Here is a 17,843-nt window from a genome sequence, read left to right as displayed (position 1 = left end):
TAGTAATAAGACAACAACGTCGTTTGAAACATCGTAATCACCATTTGATTTAATAATCCGTTTAATATCGTTCAACTCTATATTTGAGTTACGGCGAATGGTTACACATACGTATAATCGTCAACAAGTAAAATACTATTTCGGAATATCTCTTTTACAACGCAAGAGTAAAGTCCCTTAAGCACAGCTCTCTCTCTCGCTCTCTCTCTCTCTCTCTCTCTCTCTCTCTCTCTCTCTCTCTCTCTCTCTCTCTCTCTCTCTCTCTCTCTCTCTCTCTCCCTCTCTCTCTCTCTGTCTGCGAAACTTTTAAGGAGACAAGCTGGAGATGGATTCGTAAGGAATACTTTCTTGCGCGACGGTAAGTACCTGACTATAATGGATTTTGTATCGAATGCAGAATCTTTATTGACACATGCACATACATCTAATCCCTCTCTTTATTCAAATCTTCCCTTTCCCCCACCAAAAACATTTTATTCTAAAGGAAGCAATTGAATACTAAGACCAAGAAATATTCGTGTACAGTACAATTTGTACTTACAATACCTTGTGATATATACGCGTTTCAAGGCGGAAAGGATCCAAAGTACAGAATAGACCCAGCGGAACTAGCATTCTAGATATGATCTCCACGAGTATACTCTATGATTAATTAGCAAATGACAGTATTTTACCCGTCTCGATACTCTTTCCCTATTAGGCTCAAGTTACAAGTTCTCTCTCTCTCTCTCTCTCTCTCTCTCTCTCTCTCTCTCTCTCTCTCTCTCTCTCTCTCTCTCTCTCTCCTCGCCAATTACACATGTGCTGGGCCTATGGGTATTATTTCGAACGTATCTAATTTAGAATTATGCACAGGCCATCATTTCACATTTATAATATACCGACTATACGCGTACTTACGTACTCACACATACGCGTGTATATGTACCTATATGTATATATGCCTACAATATGTAATTTTACGCTGGCTTGAAGTTTTGTGTATATCGTAAAACTCCATGTAATTGACAGTTAAAATATTTTACAATAACTCGAGGTACAGTTCGCGTATATACAACAGTATCAAACTATAACACGACGTAGGCACACGCACACTAAAATATATGTATATATATAATATGTAATATATTTACACCATCTGCTATAGCTGTCTGAGTGAACGAAAAAGATGGACGTTGTAATCGACGAATAATCGCACGCACATCGGCAATCGTATGTCGAAACGAAAGACTCATACACTCGACTTATATAAAAGAGAGAGACATCAGCCGACAGAAACGGCAAAGAATTAATACGTTGTGTTGTAAATAAATCGATCTTTAAATAATTTATCTACGTTTTAAGAAGTAACTTGAGCTGCGTTATATAGATCCACAAATATGTGTCTCGACTTAAAAGTTAAAATATCGATGAAAAGCAAACGATCATTATTTTCCCCGCGCGGCTGCGATTGGGAGTTAATCAACGGCAGCATTGATCTTATCTGGAAAATCATTATCCGCTAACATTGATAGAAAGTCATTCGTCATGATTATTCCACATGGTCTGCACGCGACGACTGGCTTTCGGATGCAGAGCGTGAATACATCGCCGTGTCATACATTCACTCTACAACGTACAACGTACTCGTTCGGTGATCATTTTAACGAAGAAATACATCCATATAATCGCAAAAGATAAAAAAAGATAAAAAAAAACGGACGCAAAGGCGCATTGCTCATTTGAGAGAAGTTAGGATCGCTTTAAAAGTTCGCCGTATCGTCGTCCGTGTCTTTGTCCCTGGGAAGAGCCATTAATATTCTAAGAGGCGGAGACAAAAGTGAACCAAGCCAACGTGTGAAACGCGGAACTTAAAGGCACCTTTACGTGTGCTCGAGAGATTAATTATTACGACCAGAATAATGGGACTTTTATATGGGGAATGCGGCTGTGTAGGATGGTTTTATACACACACATATATATATATATATATGTAAATTTTTTTCAAAGGGACAAATGCGGTTCTTCATATTCAATTATCCTTTTGTCAGAGAACCATTTATTCGGCTGATTTCGCTAAATATTGCCTTCACATGAAATTCGAATATTTCATTCTGTTTTCGCAGAACATAGAAAAATGAAATGAAATGAATTTCGTTTCATTGTAGAATGTAAATTTTATTTTCCCAACATTTCGTTTCAATTGCTCGCTGCGTTATCCTGTACACAATCGCCGCAGAATATCGTCCGAATTGCATCGTATACAATTTCCGGTGTATCCATTATGTTTTTCGCCTTCAAAACAAGCGGTGTATCGGTTTTTAAATTAAACCGCTTAAGAGTTTACACACCGCCGATAATACTCGTCGACGGGAATACATTATTCGTTTGTACGGCTGAGTATCTTCGAAAAACGGAATGACAGCGTGTGGCTTAATCAGCTGATAATACACTATTATACACGAAGAGCAAGCAAGCAATATAAAAAACGACCGCATGATGCACATCCTAGTTTTCGGCGTTACGGAAAGAATTTAAGAACGAAATCCGGCCAGACCTGTGACTACTCCTTTTACAGTAATGCGTTCAATCTAGTGTGTCCCGAATGTAATTTTCTAATCGAAATGTCTACGCGATGCGTTTATACGTCACTGTGTACACACCACGCATCGTTTCGTACTTTAGTAAAAATATAAAAAAGGTAGCGTCTCATGAGAATAAAAATGGTAGTTTTAACCGTACTAGAAAAAGAAGTTGCAGTGCCTCGTGTATATATAAATACGCGTATAATATATATATAATATATATGTATATGATTTATGGAAATATTTCGTACGTTACATTTTTTTTTTTTTTTTAGACAGTGGTACGTGTTATGTAGCTCAAGCTGATATCCATATTTCCTATCTACATCTATTAACGATTAACCTATCGGCCTGTCCGATCGCAACGCATTTCGCGCTTGAGTGCATTAATCTTTATTACAACGTAGAGAGATTTGCGAGTCATGACACTCATATATATACTTGAATATAGCACCGGTAATATATTTCTCCGATTGAAGCGAAAAATGCAATGTCGTCTTGCAAATCTCGACAACTGTGTTGGAATAATTAATAATACGTACGTTATATATATATAAAAATGCGCACACGCGCTATATAACATGATATATCCAAATTTATTATTAAATATAATTTCAAACAATACAATGCCAATTGTTCGGTGATAAAACAATAAAAATAAGCAAATGATATACATATATAATATATAATTTTATATTAATATTCAAAATTTTCGATATTTTTTTTATACGCGATAGATTTATAGTTTCTATTTTGTAAATTTAGCACAAACATGCATTCTTTCTTCATATCTAAAATTTAGAATCCTTAAACATGTGCTAATAAAATTAATAAACATTTAATCAATAATTTTATATCAATAATTTTAGCTCTTGTTTATCTACTTTGTTAACGTTCGATAAATTTCAATAAAATCTTTTATTTTACGTTGTCTTCGGACAACATCTTATTCTTGTCACATATATACACTTCCGTTTTTCATACCTTAACATTTGCCAATTCAATTTTCGTAAATGTGTTCGATGTGACAGTGGACACTGAAGCAAATCCTTTACCTCGACAATCATCGCTCCAATCGTGTAAGTGGCTTTTCGCAAAAGGGATCATCAAAGGGCGATCGATCGGCCGATTGATTAACGCGATGCACTTATAACACACTTTCAAGCGGGTCTCCCTATGCTACGACCCTTTTTAGAATTTCCATATGTGGCTTTGAGACGTTGGTCCACTTAGTTTAGTACGTTATTATCACCTTTTATTAATATATACGATGCCGCGTGCGTCGCGTTTCGCACACGACCGGCATGAAATCTAGAATAACATCGATCTCTCGTCGCGATCGCAAATGGATGATAGCCGGGAATCGAAAATCGATATTAATTCCGGGCGGTGGGCCTGTAATCCTTTCCTAGTTGTATCCGCAAAACTTTTAATCGTATCACCGTGAAATGCATAAATCACACGAAGGAGGGGTATAATCCGATACATTAATCGCATTATGGGTATTTTTCGATTCGGGAGAATTGCACAACAATAAGAGACTCTTATTGAGCCGGGTAATAAATCACACAAATATAGGCGCTCGGATATTTTATCTTAATATCCAAATCGGATGTATCAATTATCCGACAGTCAGTTCAGAATTTTCCACTGACAAAAAAGGAATCGTTCGTCGATGCCTCCGTGCGGTTTATTAACGGTTTATTCGTACGACTCGATATTCCAAAATAAAATGCGTGTCGTTATTGCAATTTACATTACGGATTATTTTTATCGTCGTTAACTCGGCTAATTCGGATAAAGGTGAGAAAGTGAGTTCGTGAGAAGCATCGATTTTCTGATTCCCGCAGATGGATGACACCCAAAAAAAAGCGAGTCGTATTTTTTCGGCGAGTGTCGCCGTCGATAGCGCTCGTTGTTCCCGCTTGAAATGAATTCGTCGCACCTTAATTCGTGCCAGAAAATCGGCGGAAGTTCATTAATTACGCCTATCTAATTTCCAGAAAAACGACCTACAGTATATATAATCGGTCGGCTTCGTCCTCCTTACGTCGCCGGATCACCGTCGTCCGAGGCGAGCGACGCCTTTGTCGTCGGGGCGGCGCACAGGACGTCATTAATGAACAGCAATTACTTTCCGAGGGATAATGACGTCACGACGCCCACGACGTCGAGCGACCGCCGTCGTTCGCAAAAATGTGACGCGCGTCGCGCGCCGACGTGAGCGCCGACCATTGAAATGGATGCCGAAGTGCAAACGCGTCGCAAATATTAATCGTGCGTCGATTATTTACACGGTTCCGTGCGTCAAATTAATTTATCGCTCCTATTGATACAACAAATCGCGATCGGAGGACACAAAATGAACGAAACGACATTTAACCTTTACGCGATATTTCTGCGTGGATTTGCGCAAAATATCAAATAAAGCCTGTGTTAGAGGAATTGAAAAATAAATGAATTTCACAGGAGATGATATTGCGAGCTTTAATAAATCGCTTTAATAAATTGCAAAGGCAAACTACCATATTCCGTGAAATACATTCATAACATATAATATAAGTTTTTATAAAAGTTCGTAAATATGGTTCATTCATCATGTTATCAAGACACATTAATATAATAACGTTATTTTTCTTTAATATAATCTTTCATAAAATTCTACGTTTCAAAATATAAAAAATTTTGATTACTAAAAAATCTGCATTAGTATCACAAAATAAGATTTTTAAAACAAAAATCACATATTTTTTTCTTGTCAACGCTCATGCTTGAATGTTGTTTACCATATCAGTGAAAATTAAAATTATTTATACATTAAGAAGATGAAATAATCAACAGGCTCAGCAACCAGCAAACGCAAATAATTTTAAAACATGCAAATGCTGTCAAAGCAAAATAAATATAATAACAATTATCAAGCTTACAATTGCATATCAAATCCGATATGTAGAAAGTCAGATGTATTAGAGAGAGCCGACAAAGTGAGACTATGATATATATTCGCAAATGAAAAGCATCGTCGTCTCAACGTTGTTGTGACACGTGTAAGGCAAGATGATGCTCTCCTTCACGTCTCGCGCAATTCTCTTAAAATCTAGCCTTAGGGATAGAGAGAGAAGGGGGGGTCAGAAACCGCGGTTTAAGCGCGCGGTATCACAAGATGCGATCGAGAAACACAGCTTTTGGCACTCCCAACGGGGGCGAGAAGTTCGCTACTATCTCACTGTCTGAGATGCTCAGTATTCCGGAGCCTCTCACCTGGATTTACCTTCCTTCGCGCGAGTCTGACATTTCTAAATTGTGGCCCGGCGTACTTACTTACTGAACTTGTTACAAGGTGGATGAGGGCGAAAGCGTAGACCGAAGCGTCGTTCGAAGTCGTGAAAAAAAAAAACGCCCCTCGGAATGTGTATACGTATGAGTGATACGTGCGCAATGCGTCTACTAGATGTCTACTCTCCCTAATGATATCTAACCCCTCTTGTATCGCGCATCTCCCTTTCATCTCTCGACACGGGAGGGGGGGAGGGGGGAGGCTGTCGAGCATCCATTTATCATCAAGTGAGCAAGATGACGACAAAAGCTTTCGGAATTACGTAATTATTTCATTTAAGATAACGAAGCAACAGAATCATTCTAATGTCTAAGTTTGGGAAAATGATGATTCTTTTAGATAATTTCAGAAATGTCCTTCGAAGAGCGATGGTTTAAATTAAGAACTCGTCGTGTGAATCGAATCGCGTGCATTCGAATACGCGTGTCGCAAACGTACCTATGGGGCTGTTCGAGCATGGAACTGCTCTTATCTGGAACTAATCTTATCTCTTTCCGCGTTACGCATGAGACTCGAGGCTGAATCGTTTGTTACGATTGTTTCCGTGCCACAAAAGCTGTATCTAGAAAACGATCCTCGTATAAACGAGCGCAGTGCGCGATGAAAGAGACTCGGTTCGCGGCTAGTAATTGCGCGCGTTTGCGATCGTGCGACTTACAGGCATGCGGAAATTTTCACTACGAGCGATATCTTTTATATCTGAAAAATTCAAGCGTGCCGCTACGAAAGCTTGCGTGACTTTAACTTCTCTTTTCCCCTTACCGCGAACACATCGGCGTAAATCAGCGAGAGATCGCGCTAAATAAATCTCGATTTGCACGGTTATACGCCTCGCGTAAAAATAGTTTTATATATATATATATATATAAACTCGAAATCACTACGTACTACATGAAGTACCAAAAGTTGTTACAGAATGTCGCTTGCGTCTCTTACTTTTTGATCCCGAGTATTTCGTACACAATATAGACACGTTCTACGTATTTGCTTTTCATCTGGAAAGTTCATCCTGAAGCTGTAAATCCAACTTCTAAAATCTTATTGAAAACGGCTTCTCGGTTAATATCCGTATCTGACGGAAACGTTCGATATAACCGGACTTACACCAGTCGCTAGATCATAAGCGGCTTATTCGTATTAATATCTTGCGAGGAGTGGGTTTTTAACCGTGCAAATAGATAGTCCTGAGACGCGAATACGTACGTTTCCGCACGGGCAAAGTGCCGAAGGAGGAAGTTCGCTAGTGACGAGCATAGGCGTTCTTCGGTTCTTCGCAATCGGATATATATAAGATCCGAGGTGCTCCTTTACGTTACATTGATTTCCACGAGCACACTTCGCGAATCAATTCTCGCCGCTTTGCAGCGGCGAAATTCCGGCCTCGCGTCGTCGTCGTCGTCGTCGTCGTTTCGACGATCGAAATTAAGGGCGAGACTCGCAGAGAGAAACTGCGCGCTCGTAAAAAAAAAAAGATCCGCTCGTTGAGAGCGCGAGGAAAACTTCCGGACCAGGCAGCTAACAAACGACAAACTCCCTCCGGACGAGGAATTTCTTTTTCCACCCCTTTTCCAAGGACCGCCGCCGCCAAGCTTGGCGATTTCTTTCGGGATAAACGTTTTTGTCGCAATTACTACGTAACGCTCGTGGCGAGCGCCGTTCGTCGTTGCTCGACTTAATCGGGAGACTCGCGAATGCGGTCGACCTGCATCCAGAGTTCCCTCTTTTGCCTTTATCGCTCTTATCTCCGGCGCGCATTTGCTTCCGCAAAAGAAACGTTTTTGCCGCCCGTCTGTGCGGTCCGTGGCGGTCTAAAAACGCAAGTCTTTTTCGTTACCAGTTCGCGCTTATTTTGCGAAAACTCGATTCGATTTTCACTTGATTTCTGCTTCTGCGGTGATAATTTTTACGCGTATTTTTGAAGTTCGTTATTAAAAGAATAAATAGTAAAAGTAAGCAGCGAGCTTTCAGACATCGAGAGTAAAAATTACGTTTCTAAATATCAATCAATTCTAGAAGTTTTCTACGCGGAACAAGGCTATCTTATTCGATGCTTTTGTTGCTCGATTAGTCATTTTTGTTTGTATTGTATTATTTGTATTACATTACGTAGATCCGTGAAGAAATAAAGCGTAAGAGAGATATAGGTGAAATTGGATCGCACCTTACTATAATTGGTGACGTTACAAAGTCTCCCGTCAGCATTGCACCACTAATCAAACTACGATTCGAATCGCGGCACTCGTGCGGCTGTCAGTCTCCGTGTAGTTATTATTTCCTTTTGTGTGCAGAATTTGAAAGCATTGCAACTGTGCGAGCGCGCGTCGCAGACAGTCGTTTTGGTATTGCTCGACAAATCGAAAGATCTCAATCGTGGACCGAAGTGACCTACATCTCTACAAGAAATTTTACCTCGCTTATTAAGTTTTTTATACTCCATTCCTGCTCGGGTCGAATCTATTGAAAGCGAAGGGGAAGTTACGATAAATATGCGTAATTCTCTCGGATACGTACGGGAATAATAATTTATAATAATAAACGTCGAGAGATTGCCTCCCTTATCGATAAATCAACGAAGTTACGTATAGACGGTAATCGAGCCCGGCAATTGGTATCCCCAATTCATCATATCCCCTTGCTCTCGTGCACCCCATCTCGCAAGCTTTTAAAGTAAATTCAACGTGAACCACAAAATAACGAAGATGTATCTACGCATTACAAAATAATATAGATCCGATATATTCCAAGACCCTTCCGTTACTTTCGTAAAATCACTCTCACATCGCTCGATCATTCGATTTCCAAACTTCACTTTATTAATAATTATTTTTCTTTTGAATTGTATTTTCGAGCACCTTGGTTTTTACGGTATATTCTATCTCATCTCCATAATAAGTAATTGAAATAATAAGACCGAATTTGCAAGTGTATAGAATTTATAATCGTTTTTACTTTTGCAAAATTCAAAATGAAACTCTTGCACCGAGCTAAGCTTTACAAATGCAAATAGATAATAAATTTATTCTTCATTCAAGTAAAGTACTCTTAACTTAGAATCTTACTGATACATTTGAATACCTCCTAACAAATTTAGAAATTGAAAATCTACATTTCAAATTTCAAAATAAAAACTTATATTTATCGTTAGACTTACATTGTCCAGAAATAAATTTATATTTATCATACATAAATCTATCAAATATAAATTATCAATATAAATTTAAAAAGCGTCCAAAATTTATTTTAGACATTTTTTTATTTTCAAAATTTATTCGCACGGAAATGTAACGTCCTGATATAATTACACACGTGACTCTTCCGAACAGTCACCTCACATATTCGTCTGATCGTTTCCACGTGTCGGCGATCTGCTCGCTGGAAGCCGGCGTTTTCATCACATTTTCCGAGGGGCAAGGCAAAAATGTATTATGTTTACTCCCCGACGGGGGAAGATAATGGGCTCCGGATTCGCGCGGGGGATTATGAACGTCAGGCGGAATGAGCGATCGCGCGTTGCGGTCACGTTTTCGGGGAAGACTCCCGGACCCGGGCTATCTGCTCGAGACATCGGAGGCCGCGACGGGACGCGCATTGTCCGAGAGTATTCGGCGAGTGTATTCGACGAGCGTACGCGCGCGAGTACACGAGGGAGTACCAGCGAAACCGCTGTCCGTGGTGATTTACGTAGCTCGCGGGTGGCTCGTGCCAGCAACGTTACGCGCGTTGCATTCTCACCCTCGCGCGGCCACGGCGACAATCGTCGCCCGGGAACGTCCGGTACCGGCCGCCATAATTCACGTCGCCTGCCACCCGGGAACGCCACTGGGATCTTCATCGACGGAGGAGTCCCGATTGTTCGGCTCTTTCGAATACCGCCGGGATATTCCGCGCCGCGTGCACGATCTCCGCGCGAATCGGAGGAGCGAATCGAAAACGTCAAGCTCAAATCGAAATGTGTACTCGAATCGTGTAATATGCGTTCTTTTACATATGTAAATTTAAAAAAGAGATTCCTCGGATGAAGATATTGATCTTTCCGCGAGGAGCACGGCTGAGTAGCTCGGATAATGTAAGAATACTGACGTGGCTTGTCACAAGAGCACGAAAATTGAATTACATCGCCACACGGCAAAGCAAGCGACTTTGAATAAAATAAAGATAAGTGAGATTAACGAGAGTAATGGATTTTCTCTCAAAAAAAATTGAAAGAATTATTATCATGACATTTTCATAATTTGTTTCGAATATTAACTCGACGTCAAAGAAGAATGCACGTTGCATATGCCCCTCTTCAAAGGATTGATGCCACTGTCGTCTGCGTTTTAAATGAAATTTCCACCGGGAACGTAATTTTTTGCCCTTTGAGATCATCAGCCGCCCGTCGGAGCGCATCAAAATTCAATTAATCGATCAAACGTGCGTGTGTACGCGCTCGCGGGCTCTCGAACGACAGATAAAATAAACGCGGCGCAGAGGAAGCCGTGGAGAGGCTTCCGGGTTAATTAGTCTGTCAATGCTGTCCCCTCGTCCCGCACGGGGACAATATGCGGGGGCGGGAGAAAAAGGAGGTGAAAAAAGCGGGATGGTTGATTCGACAGCGATCACGTCCCCTTTCGAGCGGCATGATGTATCGTGCTGTCTGCGACTGTCGTGCATCGCACGTAGATATCTGCATCTTGTCCGTTGTTTCGCGTTTTACGTCACGCGCATGCACTCGCAGATGCCCGCAGAGTGCATCAAATCTACGTGACGTCGCGGAATTTTTCCAATTTTTCAGTCGGGCCGAAAGCGCGATATTAGCACGTTGCGATACGTCAATAAATAACAGTCGCGGTATTTAATCACCTATTGTATAAAATATTTCAAAATCCAGCGTTATTTCCGATCAAACGATTCGAGCAGATTTACGTGTAGTTTCGGTGAACTTGGAATATTGATCTTCTTTAAAAAGTTCCACGGTCTCATCTTTTGACATCTTCAAACGAAAATAGCACGTAGCACTTAATCGATTCCTAATAGATTTTGATAATTCTTTCTATTTGCTCGACTCTGATAAAAAAAATTAATTAAGTTGCGGCATATAAAAAGACAGAGTCATTACAGCGATTAGATATTACAGCGATTTTAAATATTTCAGTTAGAATTGTCTGTTTGAATAAAGAAATATCACAAAGCGTGCTTCTTTCATTTCAAATGCAATTTCCTCTAATTTTCACTTCAGACTTGTAAGTCTAAATCGAATTCTGCCTATTACTCTTATTCGCGTAATCCATTTTTCCATTTGTCTGACATTTACAGCATAAAGATTTGGATTCTGAATTGAGTGGCTTACCGTTAGAGATATTCACACCTGAACCTATCGTCCGTATTCCATTTTTTTTCACTAACCGGATTTCATCGACATACTGGTTAGTAGAACCGTGTGGCAGAAATCACGATCATACGGGTATCTTGCAAACAGGATTCCTGCTTTCTGCACAAATGCAGGCTTTCCCCGGACACATATTATTACCGTTCCTGTGATCCCATTGAGAGCCATAATCAAGAGCCATAATCAAGTGTGGAATATGTGCATTTATGCATTCCAGATGCATTATTAATTTATTATTAAAGTAGGAAAGTCCCCAAGATAACAGCATTATTTAAAAAAAAAAAAAAAACCTTAAGGAAATTACTCATTAAATTAAAACCATGGTACTAATTAATAAGCAGAAAAAGTATTAGCTTGCGCGACGAATGTTTTCAAAATCGCATTAAAAGTTAAATTAAAATTGGAATTAAAAATCTAATAAGATAATAAAGAGAGACAGTGCGATTTATTAAAAATATACCGAGCTTTAAAACGAGAAAACACCGTTTGCGTTGGTGCTAGTTAGTATCAAACAGAAGCTGTCAACTGCGTTTCATTTACTCGATTTCATTAATCCAGCGGTATAGATCGTGCAAACAAGTTCTAGTGTGTTTGCCGTACAATGCGCGCTATAAGTCGTGCTGTAAAGTAAAACCAATACGACAGTCCTGACATTCTCAGTTAATCGTATCGAGCCATCCCCGATGTCGTCAAGTCAATACTCGATCCTACGGTTCTATAGAGCGGTAATTAACAATCCTATAGTTCAGTTAAATGTATAACCAACGTACACCTAGGATATGTTGGTCGCTTCTCTAACGAAATAACAAAATAACGTAAATTAATCCTACAGTAAATCCGATATGATACGCGAATAATCGTAATCTCAGATGAGATAAATTGTTATAAAAAAATTGAATATTTAAATTAAGGATAATCAATTTAATCTCAAATAATAGTGTTTCGAGCAATCTACGATATATAAATTTTTCTGACGATTGCTAGAACCGTGTATGTCGGATTAGCAACTAGAGAAAATATATCGACTACTCTCAATATATTTCAATTATCGCTGCGCTTTCAATTAAAAGCAATAAAGCTCGAATACTGGATTACACGGGGAACTCATCAAATTTCACCGATGCGCGGAAAGAAAGGAAAAAAACAGTCTGCTAACGATACGATATGTTAGATAACGAAACAACGGACCGAGCAATTAATGACTGATGGGAAATTGATGGCAAAATTAATACAGAGTGGTCTTCTCGAAATTCGAGAAGATACCGGGAGCGAGAATCATCCAGGGAGTTCATCGGGAGTTAACTACAGCATCGGAGTTGTTCCCCGACGGGCTCGACGTCATAAACGTGCAACACGATGATTAAGACATGTGATCGAAGTCACGTTATCCGCGGCTGTAGCCGAGAATCGGCATCTCTCCTCGTTCTCTCATCTCGATGCGATGCGCATTAATGACGTTGCGAGGGCGGACGAGGGAGTGACCCACGGCTGTTGACCCATTTCGGACTTTGCGCGCGGCCGCAACGAAGTTTGCGGCCACCGGCGTGTCCAATGCGGCAACTTCGCGTATCATCGCAATAAGAACTTCGTCGGCTTCTGTCGTTTCCCGCAATCCGTCCGCTCGCTCGTGAATACGGGCCCGGCGGAGTCCGGATCGGATTTCACGAACCGAACATCCGAGCGTTGAGAGATGGGGAATGAAGGATTCTCGAAACTTCAACTTTCCCCTAAAATTGGAATGTGCAATTTTGCCGGTCGTAAAGACAACTCGATCGATTTCGAAGATTCGCCGGTGGCGGGCCTCTCGAGTCCGCGAGGTAAATCGAGGAGGAATCTTCAGAGTCGCATGTTTAAATTTCCAGCAAGATCTTTACCGATCGTAAAAGAAGTAAAAGATGGATTAAGAATATTGATATTTCATTCGTGTATTTGCGACGTGATAAGCGGCGTTTTGTATTAATAGCAAATGGATTTCAAGTGTTTTACTTCGAAGATCCCTCTCTTTCGACATCTATTATCGGACAGATCTCCCTTAATTCTGTACGCTGCGCCTCGCCGCAAGCGAAATCAATTATTTCCAAGTCTGAGAGCCTGTCGCTTGATTGCGTAACAAGCGATAATAGTCCCAGTATTGATATTCATCGCGAGTACTCCGGACTCCGTAACAATGCGCTTGGACGCGCAATTAATGCCCGATTAATTAGGCATTAAATTAACAATTAAATATATGTAATAAAACGTAGAGTATCCTTACTAGAACCGCGTTCGAATCAAGACATGCTGTACGTACACACATACATTTTATTGATATTTAAAAAATCTCTCCCACCTTTTTATAACGACGCGAAAGGAGCTGACTGGTTGCAGAGCCAGTCTTAGAGATCATCTCGATTGGATACAATAAGCCACACTGTCATCTGTTTCTGTATAAAATATACGCAACGTAACTTTTCGTAAGTTTTTAATTCCAGCGCACTCATTTTGGAAGTGGCGAGCGTCAAATTTCGCACTCTTACAGCTTCTTTGAGAATCGATATGTGATAGAAAGCGAAAAATTTCAAAGTTCGTTCCTTTATAATTTCATCTCCCTTTTCGACGTCTCTTTTCGCGCTCAAAGAATCGACCATCCTGCTCGAAAGCTCATCTCTCTCTTGCGAAATAGGAACTTGCGAAGGGGATTGTTTCGCGATCGAGCGAATACCTCTTCGATGGGAAAGGTCCCGCATGAGGTCGCCTGGCGCTCATACGCGCAGCAGCGTGTCATTGTCGTTAATGTCGAGCAACGGTCGATGATTGCCGGGTGCGTTGTCACGCCGATGATCCGAATAGCGGCCAAGGTCCTGAAGAATCCTGTAGGAGGGGCGTCGTAGTAGTTGTTATCGCCTGGAGGAACGGAAGTCGGCACTAGGCTATGCGAGGGTTACCACCCCTTCCGGTTCCGGCGACCAGCAGTTGTCCGATAGCCAGCAGCCGATCACCACGGTGAAGAAGCCGATCAGGAGAGCCACGATGATGTAGATCTCCGCCTGTCCGAGCGAATCTGCTCACACACACACACACAGAATATGCTCGTGAAACGCGCTTGACACGCTCGAAACCGTGCGTGCGGTCAAGAAGCTAATTACTCATCTTCGCTTAACGGCTGTAGGGTCATAGAGGTCGCATGCAATATGGGAGGATCATCGGTGCACACGTCGCTTAGGTGCTAATGCATGCTTGTTGCTTCAATCCCTTCAGGTATAATTTGTTATCGTGACTGCGTATATGGTACGATTGAATTAATTGTGTCAAACGTTATCAACCGCTCGGGGAAATGGTTTGCAAAATCACAGCACCGAAATAAGCACGAACACAGAGAAGTAACTACGGAGAAGAAACGATTCCAGAATAAATAAAGATGGAAACTTACAGGGATACAGTCAATTTAGGATACAAACGCTTCGATGATGCATGCGTATTTTGCTTGCTTTGCATTAACAGATCCAGGAGGGATGCGAGCAAGTTAGTTATTTTAATCAGTAATCTCGGCGAACTCTATATATATATATATATATATGATGGTCGTAGTACATCGATCAACAACATTTAGGAGTTTCAGTTTCAATTAACCGGACGTTTGATTAATCGATTGTTTGATCAATGGATTGTGAACTCATCGTTTATTTGATAAAAGCAAAATTTCAATATTAATTAGGTTTCAACGTACAAATTGTAATTTGTGCGATCATAAAGTATGCCTGTAAAATATTGGTTTCTCTACTAACGCTAAAGGGAGGAATCAATTTATTGCAAAATAATTTGCTTTAAAATGTTCAAGTCTCTAATGCATTATAATTTCATTATGAGTACTTTTTAATGATTAATTAACTTGAAACTCCTATTCTATATCAAAAAGCTATCTAAAAGAAAGGCATGCGACTTGCAAATCCGACATATAAATCAATTATTGTAATATTTAGAAAACATAAATTCGAATGCTACGAGCAGACAATAAAAAAATGAATATTATATCAAATTTCTATTCTTTTCCTTTTCGAAGTAACTTTAAATGTGTTTGTGGTTCGGTAGAGCCTTAATCTAGAATGAAAATCCAAAATTTCCAAAGCGAAGGAAGCTCTTCGCGGTTAGGACTAAATTTGAAATTTAAAACGCAGACTCGAGCGAACGGAGAGCGTGAGCAAAATGACGTCGTTTCGTTTGTTCGTTTCATGAATTTTTCACAGCTGTCGCCATTATTATCCCTATACCCATTCTGGGTTCACACCAATGCCAGTGAATGACTGCCACGGTAGAACAACTGCAGCAGCAGAAAAACAAAGCTTATCGCCATCGCGCGTTCATTTACGATAAAAGAGCGATAAAAAAGTCTCCGGCGGAGTCAAACAGCGCTGTAAATAAACTAGGTTCTAGTCCGATCTGCCAAACAACTCGTCTATTCTGTTCGAGCTTTCGATGCGATAACGTAATTAGATTCGCGCGGTGCGACAATCATGGCAGTGACAATTGAACTTCGAACGGGAGAGATACGCGTTATATCTCGCTATACATCGGCATAACAAGACTAAACCTGAGAGTTCCACTTTAAAAACGAGAAGACTTGATGCACGTGAACGCTGACTACGCTTCAGATGTTCGATTATTTTATCGACATGTACGAAAAATTCTCTTGCATTAGCATTCAGGCGTGTACGTAACCGCGGGCGGGTAAACTATCTTTCATAAAATTGCAACGCCACGCCGCCAGTCGTGTTTTATGGTTCGACTATCGCGATATAAGATTTCGTCGCAGATGTTGTTACACCGCGAGATATAAAAAAAAAAAAAGAAAAGAAATTTCCTCAACAAATTGCGGCCACGAACACCGATGCGCGAACACTGATACGGAAGTCGACGAGCATATAATATAAATTGCATCCGCGTTATGTCACCATCATCTGCGCGAGTACGATTTATGATGACATGTATCTTTACAAGCGAAATATCTATTGACATAGATTATTTGAGATTAATGACATTTATACTATATGTATATATCGTGCATACGTGCATATCTAGGTGCACAACGTTTGAAAATTTGTTGTCGCAAACGTGAAAAATGTTATATATTAGAATTCATGCAAAATACAATTATAGCTCATATAAAAATAACACAAAGCAAGCCTTTATAAATGATCTTTAAGTAAACGATCGCACAGAGAATGTAATAAAACCATAATGTGCAAGAAACTTAGCCACTTACAAATTTCATGTCTCTGGGAAATCTTTATAAAAGCTAAAACAGGAAAAAAATAAAGGAAAGATGAGAAGCCTGGAAACTGAACGACAGCGCGAATGAGAAGCCACACATCATGCCACTTGCATCACTCTAACGACTTCGTTAAAGTCTCCTCGGCAAATTTCGAACGTTAAAAGCGTCGCTTAAGATTCCATTACGCAACACCATCCATAAGCGTGACAGCGTGACAACACAGATCACAAGCAGCTTTTGTCGGGCGGAAAAGTGACGTAAATTCGTTACCTAGAGGACCCTTTGACTTCCAGAGGCCCTTGATGAGGGTAGGATCGCCGCGACGCCAGTCGCGCCATCCTCGGCCCCGACGAGTGGGCCCCTTGTTGGACCAGCCGGTCCCGGAAGCTGCGGCACCGCCGCCGGCTCCACCGCCGGTTGACCCACCGCCGATAGATCCGGTACCGAGACCGAAGGAGGCTGCCCCGGCGGCGCCGGTGGAGAAACCGGTAGCACCTCCGCCACCTCCGCCACCTCCGCCAATGCCGCCACCGCCGCCGCCGCCGCCGCCGCCGCTTCCGGTAGCACCACCGGTAGAACCACCGCCACCGGGGCCCGGGGTGCTCGGCGACGATCCGGCCTGCGGTTGACCGTGGCTCCCAGCACTTCCAGCACCACTCTGTGGCATCGGCGCTCCCGCCGCTTTTTCGTCCGAGCCGGAAATTCCCAGGAAGCAGCATTAAATGGACACAGCAGGATATGCGCGCTGTTAAACTATCGACTCGCATTTCGATCGATCAATGTGGAGGGATGTCACGGCGTATTGTGCATGCTCCTCCTCCGATTCACCCACTCTTCGCTCGTCTAACGAATATTGTTTGGAAAAATTGTAGCTAAATATGTTTGTCGTTTAAAGAGAAAGATGTCTGACGAATAACTCTCGTCTGTCTAAATCCTTTAGAAACTATAGCGAAAAAGCGAAAAAAAATATTTCAGATGATAAACGATTAATCTCGAGTTGATTTGCAATTTTTGTATCCAATATTCGACAATAAATATAATTTTTAATTTTATTTTGAGAAGAAATTTTACTAGAAAAAATATCTTGTTCAAGAAACCGATATATCTACAGTCACTGCTATTTGATGTGCGCAAACATATATATATATATATATATATATATATATAGGATAAGTCTCATTAGAATTCTGAGAGAATCGATCTTAGCGTTAGATATGCGAAGGAGCGATGTAATGGAGCAGAAGGTATCCATGCGAAAGATTTTTCAGGTAGGTGAATATGCAAAGAGGATCAGAGGATCGTATAAATTGCTTCGCAAAGTTTGCG

At 40.9% G+C, this 17,843-nt stretch overlaps 1 protein-coding gene across 8 annotated transcripts in view; it reads right to left on the bottom strand.

Moving 5' to 3' along the window:
- Positions 1-22: 22 nt before the first annotated feature.
- The window catches only part of LOC105426726 (uncharacterized), a 61,284-nt gene continuing 43,463 nt past the window's right edge, over positions 23-17,843 (bottom strand). For 5 of the 8 annotated variants that reach the window (XM_089075027.1, XM_089075028.1, XM_089075026.1 and 2 more), the window contains 3 exons: positions 16,788-17,198; positions 16,509-16,541; positions 23-14,309 (listed from right to left, as the gene is read on the bottom strand). In XM_089075027.1, coding sequence (XP_088931153.1) covers positions 14,179-14,309; positions 16,509-16,541; positions 16,788-17,198 — 575 coding nt within the window. In that variant the 3' untranslated portion in view covers positions 23-14,178. Of the gene's footprint in view, positions 14,310-16,508; positions 16,542-16,787; positions 17,361-17,843 lie in introns of all 8 variants that reach the window. The other 3 variants (XM_089075030.1, XM_089075033.1, XM_089075032.1) reach the window with 2 other exon arrangements.

Source organism: Pogonomyrmex barbatus, unplaced genomic scaffold, assembly GCF_055798465.1.
Source record: "Pogonomyrmex barbatus isolate J1 unplaced genomic scaffold, ASM5579846v1 scaffold18, whole genome shotgun sequence".
NCBI lineage: Eukaryota > Metazoa > Arthropoda > Insecta > Hymenoptera > Formicidae > Pogonomyrmex > Pogonomyrmex barbatus.
The sequence above is the reverse complement of the archived record's forward strand: the minus strand, read 5'-3'. Positions and strand labels throughout refer to the sequence as shown.